Source organism: Borostomias antarcticus (assembly GCF_949987555.1).
Source record: "Borostomias antarcticus genome assembly, chromosome: 2".
NCBI lineage: Eukaryota > Metazoa > Chordata > Actinopteri > Stomiiformes > Stomiidae > Borostomias > Borostomias antarcticus.
Window position 1 is genome coordinate 287,018 of NC_140235.1, and position 9,395 is coordinate 296,412.

The 9,395-nt window shown below is 44.9% G+C and overlaps 1 protein-coding gene across 1 annotated transcript; it reads right to left on the bottom strand.

The window, feature by feature from the left end:
- Positions 1–1,240: 1,240 nt before the first annotated feature.
- srgn (serglycin) lies at positions 1,241–6,690 on the bottom strand. Its single transcript, XM_084460922.1, has 3 exons — positions 6,450–6,690; positions 5,120–5,258; positions 1,241–2,089 (listed from the first exon to the last, which is right to left on the bottom strand). Exons 1-3 carry the CDS (start codon positions 6,517–6,519, stop codon positions 1,759–1,761), a joined length of 540 nt encoding a protein of 179 aa, XP_084317048.1. The 5' UTR covers positions 6,520–6,690; the 3' UTR covers positions 1,241–1,758.
- Positions 6,691–9,395: the final 2,705 nt, after the last annotated feature.

Below are 9,395 nucleotides of genomic sequence, written 5' to 3' on the forward strand. Positions count from 1 at the left end.
AACCTGCAAACTGGGGCAGGACACACACAACACCTGGACCGGACTCACTGGAATGAACCTTCTCTGGCATCACGCAGAATGTGGTCATTACTCCCGTTGACACACACAAGACGTGGAGCTGGGTAGCTGGAATGGAGTTATCTCAAGTATCCTGTATGAGTAAATTCATTTTATTTAGTGCATTTTAATCCCTGTTATAAGGTTATTTGCGACCATATACAACGTCCATATACAAACTTTGACGAATTGTGCATCTTGAGATATTATCTCATGAGTGCACAGTCTGTCGTTAGCCTAAATACCGAACTACTCCTTTAATAAACATGTAATAATACTCAAAAGCCTTTATAAGGAATTTGTTATGAGTTACAGGGCATGTGCAGAACTGACACTGGTCTACCGTGTGATGGGAGGAGTCTCTGGATGTCTGTGTTTACATTGTCTTGAGAAGCGGGTACTGTTACTGTTACCGTACTGAAGTACTGTTCAGATTCAGCAGGTGTGTTACTCAGGACCCAAGGAAGGACCCAAGGAAGGACCCAAGGAAGCCATGTTGAGTGTGAAGTTGGTGGAATGGGTATTGCTCTACACAAATTGGCTTACCATTTTGCAGTTCAAGTTGTCAGTTGTTTTGATTTAATCTGATGACAACCATGACATCCAGAAAGGACAAAGGGCCGAATTTATAACGCCCGGACAAAGGCATCTCATTCAACAAGCAATATTGCACTCTAAAGACATAAAGCTAATTTCCAGATATCAGAAGACAGATTTCTGAGTACATGGTTTACACATCTGATTACAGTACATATCTGGACCATTACAGATAAAGTAGAGGGAAATATTCAACGCACGGATGTAACTCCACCCTGGGGTATTTCAGGAACACACACTGGGGACCCCTCACTTCCTATCTCCACTAGTAAAACAGTAGCATAGCCTGTTGCCCAAAACAATATGCCCTCCGCCCTCTGTGGTGAAGGACTGCAGGCTGGCTGCCCCCGAGGACCTGCTGGGTGGATGATAGAGACATTTGATGACACGGCTTGAGTGTCGGTGTCTCTCGAGCATCAATGGCTTCTCTCCCTTAAAAAAGTCATTAATGTATTATCTGATAAGCATGTATTATTGTATCCATGCTGCCCTCTCATGCCGTCACTACAGTGTAAGAAAATATTTGACATGTTAAAGCATTTATTTACAGTACATATTGATTCAACCATTATTTGTCATACTGGTTTATTTCATTATTCATCCAATTCTCATTTTCACGCAGGTGACAGAAATAAGTAGATAGATATGTATAATGGTGACCACTGAAGACATTTACAACAGGGAAGTCATGTGTCTAAAACACAGTCCAGGAAACCATCCCTCCATCTTTAAGTGAATAATACTGCACTGAGTAACTGTTTTACAGTATCAAAACAAACACAATACATAATACATACATAGTGATGAGTATAAAGGCCACTGGTTAAATCTAATTAATATAAATTCTCATCATATCAAAAATAAAGAAGCACAGCAATACTGTCATCTCTTTGGAAATTACAGGTGCAAAAGAAGCTTTGAGCACTGCTTTCATAGACATGAGCTATCAAACCCTATCTATCATACAGCCCTTCCACAAGCTGCTAAAGCAAATCCTCCAGTGGAACTTAATTGTTAATTGATCTATCTTTGACTTGTTCATTAAATCTTTAGAGATGTTGCCAGATGAGGAATCACTTTTAAAACAACATCAGAAAGGTGATATTACAGAATGAGGTGTTCCTCTTTCATCTCCTGGACCGGAGGCATGACCTGACCTGTCATGACCTCCCCGGGGACGGCGTAGCTGGAGTAGTCTGCCCACTGCTCCCCAGAACCCTGGTCATTCAGGAAGGGTCCGGCTGCAGAGCCCTCCCCAGACTGCTCCTCCACTGGCTCCACCACCTCCGGGAGAGGCTCCTCCTCCTCCTCCTCCTCCTCCTCTGGATCAGCCTCATACACATCACCATCCTGCTCCTCCTCTGGCTCCTCCTTCCTCTGTTCCTCTGCCCCCCCCATCGGCTCCTGCAGTTCTAGTGCAGAGTTTTTATTCATTCTGGAACAATAACAGAAAGCACAGAGCCATTAGCCCCTAGCCTCCACGTCCTCCTCCACGTCCTCCTCCACGTCCTCCAGCCCGGTGGTTCTCCCAGCCCGGTGGTTCTCCCAGCCCGGTGGTTCTCCCAGCCCCGTGGTTCTCCCACCCCGGTGGTTCTCCCAGCCCAGTGGTTCTCCCAGCCCCGTGGTTCTCCCAGCCCCGTGGTTCTCCCAGCGCGGTGGTTCTCCCAGCCCCGTGGTTCTCCCAGCCCGGTGGTTCTCCCAGCCCCGTGGTTCTCCCAGCCCGGTGGTTCTCCCAGCCCCGTGGTTCTCCCAGCGCGGTGGTTCTCCCAGCCCCGTGGTTCTCCCAGCCCGGTGGTTCTCCCAGCCCCGTGGTTCTCCCAGCCCGGTGGTTCTCCCAGCCCCGTGGTTCTCCCAGCCCGGTGGTTCTCCTAGCCCCGTGGTTCTCACTTGAACTGTCTTGAGTCAAACATTTCTCACAGCAAGAAAGACTGAGCAGTAAACCTTGAATCATCATCACAGATATGAGAGATTGTTTATGATACCAACTTCAGAGAATTAAAAGAAATGTGACATCACTGCAGTTTTTATACTCAGAAGATGTGATACTCAGAAGATGTGATCAGAGATCAGTTTGTATACTCAGAAGATGTGATCAGTGACCATCAGTGTGCAGCAGCCTCCTCTCTGAGCGTATATCTGTGGTCTCTGGTCATGTGACTGTTTGAGCTCTGGGACCAGAGGAGAGGAAGCCGTGTGAGCGTGTGATGATAGGAGGTTTCCTCTGTGGTGAAGCTCTAGAACATTCTGTTCTCCCGTGTGAACACATGCTCACATAGAGAATACACTCTCACTGCGCCATGAAATGTATTCATCCATATCAATAGTTTAGAGATTTAGATTAAAGGAGTAGTAAAGGGAAAACTCCTTTAAAAGCTTTTTCTATAGTTATTCAGACTGCTGACTGATCATTATTCCCAGTGAGACAGACCAGCATCTCAGCTCAGCATGACCCTGTTCTGGCCGTGGAAATAAGTGTTTACACGTTTGCATGTGATCCCTTGGATTCACTGCTATATCCATGAATGAAATCAAACAGTCATCATTGCTGAGCTGGGTCGATCGTCTCATTGAAAGGGGTCAGGGAACAGTTTTTAATAGGGATGCACCGATTGCAAAATTCTGGGCCTATGCCAATGTCGATGTTTAAAATAACAATCCGGCCGATGCCGATGGCCAATGTTTATTTTATTTTATTTTTATTCCCCCTGCTAGGGAAACAAAGAAATGAAGTATTTGCTTCCAAAACGCCAATTTTTCACATTTGCATAATAGGTACCTTTATCTAGGTGTGAACTATTTCTGGCATCATATTTTAAGATTAGGCTATACAGTACATTTTTGTGCAAAGCAAAACGACGTATCCACAGTGTAGCTGGAATGGAACTTTCTGGGGCAAGCGTTTTGCAAGAAAAAAAGCCGTAATTGTTGCAACATAACATCGGCCACTACCATTGGTGAATGTCATTTTATTTGCCAATGGGCCGATGGCAGTCAACAAGGCCAACATCGGCCGATGCATCGGTGCATCCCTAATATTTACAGCTCACTTTTCTGGCCCCCTGGATGAAACTGTGTTTTTGCTTCCCTCTGGAATATGTAGGGGTGGGACCTATGCCCCCCCCCTCCCATTGCTCTCTGTAAAGCGCATTGTGTTGCCTCTGTGTATGAAATGTGCTATACAAATAAAGTTTGACTTCATTTAATTGCTGTTGCATTACAATCCATTTAAATCAGCACACAAAAAAGTGCAAACATGCACTGGGTGATATTCAATCAGTCACGTGTAAAGGCCAACCACAAAAAACGTACAAGGGATATTGAAATGGTAGTTTCAGAACGGTCATGGTTTCATGGTTTGTGTCGACATGGAGAGACGTTGCTGACGAGAGGAAGAGGTGTTTTTGTAGGATGTTTTCGCAGGGTGTTTTGTAGGGCGTATTGGTGTGTGTGGTTTACACCTCCAAGGCAGCACAAAACCTTCTGAGCGGTGTGCAATTATCAGCAATCCAAAAAAATGGTCCTTTACACCTCTACTGTGAGGTGTACGAACAACACAGAATCAACACTTACCTTCATCATCATATCAGTTACAATGGAAATATGTGTCTGCCACTATACTCTCAACCCTGGCTAGAGACGTACATACACCAGGCTACAGACGTACATAGACCAGGCTACAGACTTCCATAGACCAGACTACAGACGTACATAGACCAGGCTACAGACGTACATAGACCAGGCTACACACGTACATACACCAGGCTACAGACGTACATAGACCAGGCTACAGACGTACATACACCAGGCTACAGACGTACATAGACCAGGCTACAGACGTACATACACCAGGCTACAGACGTACATACACCAGGCTACAGACGTACATACACCAGGCTACAGACGTACATACACCAGGCTACAGACTTACAGACCAGGCTACAGACTTCCATAGACCAGGCTACAGACATGCATAGACCAGGCTACAGACGTACATACACCAGGCTACAGACGTACATAGAACAGGCTACAGACGTACATAGACCAGGCTACAGACTTACAGACCAGGCTACAGACTTACAGACCAGGCTACAGACTTACAGACCAAGCCAAAAGACACACAAGCGGTAGGATAGAGAGATGAGATGGTGAACTATCACCAAAATGATACACCTGTTCGTCATCACTTCCTGGCATGTTACATACTGTACAAAAGTCACAACGTCTGACTGTATCCTGGTGTAAAGTACTGAACAGTAATGCAGTCAACAGTGACACTTGTTCACCGTGATGCTAGTCAACAATGATCTTATAGTTAGCAGTGTCAGTAAGCAATGATCCTATAGTTAGCAGTGTCAGTAAGCAATGATCCTATAGTTAGCAGTGTCAGTAAGCAACTGTGATGCTGCTACAGCTGCCTGTCATAGGATAGTTAACAGTGCTGCTAGTCCCAGAAGTGTATACATACAGGTCTTTGACCGCGGATGCTGGCAGTCTGTCTGGAAGTCCAGATATGTCCATCAAGGGTCCTTTCTGCTTGACACAGTTGGGGTCCAGTCCGTTGGGATTACACTTGAGCCACATGTACCTTCCTCTGGCCGGGGCACCTGCACCACACAGGGGGGGGGATGCTGATGTTATTAATGAGTCTTACCTGGGGGGTCACACCTCAGTCCCCTTCTTGGCAAGCACAAACGTTTACCATGTTATTGTGAACATTTTGGGGGAAAAAAGGTTAAAAGTGTGTGATGTCACATCAGTGTGTACTGAGTAGTGAACCGCCCCTGCCTTTCCTGAGGGCCATGGACCAGCTGGTCATTATCACAGCACTCCTAAGGGCTATGGACCTGTTTACTGGCTGGTCCTCATCACAGCACTCCTAAGGGCTATGGACCAGCTGGTCATCATCACATCACTCTAAAAAGGTGCTGTATAGAACCAGTTGTAACAGTAGAAGAACCCTTTGTAAAAAGGCTCCATAATCCTATGGAAACAAACAGAACCGTTTCCAGCTACATGTTTGTAACTGTATATATTTCGGGGGGGGGGGGGGGGGGGGTAGAAGGGCCTCTGAGCACTTTTTTAACCTAATTATCCATCCATGCAATGTGTGCCAGTCAGTTTTTGGCGTGCGTTGTGACAACATGAAGCAGATGTTCCTGCATTTGTGAAATGTCCTATCGTCTGCAGCTATCAAAGGATTATTAATGTAAGTTCTGTCCATTGAGTTCCATTCACCCTGTTTCAATCCAAGAGTGACACCAAAAGAGCAAAATGTAGAAAGCAAAATGTCATTGTCGATGGAAAAATGTATTGTGTCTAGCGCCCCCAGGTGGCGGGCTCTGGTAGTGGATGTATGTGACGGACTAAAGAATGAGCGAACTATCATAACGGAGCTTTCACATCTAAAGTTCCTTCAAAAACGACAGGTGGCCTGAAACTTCATACTTTTTTAGACAGTTAAGGTAAAAACTCATAAACGCCAAGAAAACCTCTTGCATAGAATAAAACAGCCATTAACTTCATGTTTTTAGGATAGTTACTAAAATTCCAAATTAGGTGATTTTCCACGGGCTACAGTTTACTTCTGAATATGAATATGAACCACAAATTAGCACATTTTTGGTATCAGACACAATGATGACACGCGAAGATGATCTATCAGTTTATGGTTTAAGTGAAATGTCACGAGATAAACAATTTCCATAACGTTTGACGCGTTAACTATATATTCGACCAACAATTGAACTTGAAGCGGAAAGCGCACAAAGTGTTTATTTATGAGGAAGCCTACTTACCAAGTCCGTTATCCAGAAGAAAACAGAGAATGCCAAATGACAGGAACATCTTCATCCGTAACCCCATCATTATTTTGGATATCTGAAAAGGCAACACGTCGATGTGTTCGTAATAAATACAGGCTACTCCAGTGGTATGTGGATATTCTCTCAATCAGACTATAATCGCTCAATACTCTCAAACCCTGCCCTTTTATGCGTCATTGTTTCCTGTATTCAGAGCCCACGTCTTCGCAGGAACATCCGCGGTGGAAACTTCTCTCTCTATCCTAGCAGGCCCTAGACTTCTCTCTATAGCCTAGCCCTAGGCCCTAGCCTCCTACCTTATCTGCTACTTTTTTGCACTTGCGCAACCCACTGCAGGAAGAGCGCTCTGAATACATCTTCTTCTTCTGAATACATTCTTATTGACAATCAAACCTGTAATTATGTGTGGAAAGTCTACAAACTCCCAAATGCTCTTATGATATATATTTTCTCTTGTTGAAACTATATTTCCAGACTACAGACAATATAATAGGCTATAACTAAATGTCCATGATGGAACGTTTGTCTATGACCTAATGACCCGGAGGGAGAGAGGGAGGGTGTGTGTGGGGTGTGTGTGGGGTGGGTGGGGGGGGGTACGGAGGGAGAGAGGGAGGGTGTGTGTGGGGTGGGGGGGGTGTGTGTGTGGGGTGTGTGTGGGGTGGGGGGGGGTACGGGGGAGGCAGGAGGACCAGACAGGAGTAGGCTTTAGTTCCCAGGCTCAGGGGAAGATGTCTACTGGATCTGACTGTTATACTGCAACGTTATCAGCTGTTAAAATTAAATTACTGAGAAACTCGCTATACAAATAAAGCTTTGATTGATTGATTGATTGATTGAAACTCTATCCTATAATGTAGTGTTGTTCTAATGACACGTTCATCATATTAAACCACTGGACTGAGTGGGCAAATGAGCCTGGTTCTGGTGGCGGTCCAGCCTGGTATTCTGAGGTGTGGGTCAGGAGCTACAGTAGGGTTGGTTAGAGCAGTAATCCCACAATGCAGAACCACATTAAAAGAGGTTCAAGAAAACACTGTCTGCTGGCCTTAAACACTGACCAGAGAAAAACACCTTCCAGATCACAGACCAGAGAAAAACACGCTCCAGATCACAGACCAGAGAAAAACACGTCCAGATCACTGACCAGAGAACAACACGCTCCAGATCACTGACCAGAGAACAACACGCTCCAGATCACTGACCAGAGAAAAACACGCTCCAGAGAAAAACACGCTCCAGATCACAGACCAGAGAAAAACACGCTGGCCTTCACCACAGACCAGAGAACAACACGCTCCAGAGAAAAACACGCTCCAGATCACAGACCAGAGAACAACACTCCAGATCACTGAAAGTGAGACAGAAGAAAATGGTGAAAATCGGTGAAACCTACATAAATGTGAGAAACACGTGATTAAAGGATCTCTGACCAACAGACCAGTGGATAATGTTAGAGAAAGGGATCTGTTCTAGAATGTTAGAGAAAGGGATCTGTTCTAGAATGTTAGAGAAAGGGATCTGTTCTAGAATGTTAGAGAAGGGGATCTGTTCTAGAATGTTAGAGAAAGGGATCTGTTCTAGAATGTTAGAGAAAGGGATCTGTTCTAGAATGTTAGAGAAAGGGATCTGTTCTAGAATGTTAGAGAAAGGGATCTGTTCTAGAATGTTAGAGAAAGGGATCTGTTCTAGAATGTTAGAGAAGGGGATCTGTTCTAGAATGTTAGAGAAGGGGATCTGTTCTAGAATGTCAGAGAAAGGGATCTGTTCTAGAATGTTAGAGAAGGGGATCTGTTCTAGAATGTCAGAGAAAGGGATCTGTTCTAGAATGTTAGAGAAAGGGATCTGTTCTAGAATGTTAGAGAAAGGGATCTGTTCTAGAATGTTAGAGAAAGGGATCTGTTCTAGAATGTTAGAGAAAGGGATCTGTTCTAGAAGACCTCAGCCAACAAAGATGAACTAACAGAGACTCTTACTGTAACTCTCAAAAATAACACAGAGGTTTCAGGAGTAAAGTTGTCCTTCAGAGGAATTTAGTTTCCAGCGCACGCAGCCCACTCTGTGACCTGGTCCACAGCGCTCTGACAAGTGCCTGACAAATATTTGGATGGAAGGTTCAGTGTGTACCGGCTGGGCGGCCGGGTTGTGCGTCAGGGGCTTGAGAGGGTGTTTGGGAATTGTTGTTGTTGATGAGAGCCAGGCTCAACAGTTCAGACAAGTCTGTTTATTCTGGTGGGCAGCTGCTGAGGGAATGAACTGTTGGAATATCAGGTAGGTTCTTAACATCATTATTCAAAGCACTTCAAAGAAGCACAATCAAGAGTAAAATACACATTTACAAATATGCATATCTAATTTGTAGATGTGTATTTTTGTCTTAATTGTGCTTCTTTGAAGTGCTTTGAATATGGCTGATGTTGAGTATTATGCACAGACCTCGGACAAGTTTGCCCTCTCCAAAACCATAACCTTAACCATTAGGGAGGCGAGCGAAACGGATCCAGGACCTGTGATTACGTGAAACCATCCAGAGTGAAACATTCAGGCTGGTGATGTGGGCTCTAGTGCAGGACTACGAGAAGCTGCCTGATGAACTGTGTGTGTGAGTAGTTGATGCATTTGAATGGCCTTAAGAGCATGAGTGTGTGTGTGTGTGTGTGTGTGTGTGTGTGTGTGTGTGTGTGTGTGTGTATGTGTCTCTACATGTTTTTTCCAGTTGACGCAAATTCGATGTGACGGGAAGTGGTCATATCGGTGGGTATGATTTCAGCCCACAGGAAATGACACATTCCTCCTCTCTATCTCTCCTCACACACATCCAACCCACTAAGACAACCAGCAACTACTCTTCAACAGTCACACATGGTAAATGGTAAATGGACGGCACTTATATAGCGCTTTTCCACCTTAGTGGCACTC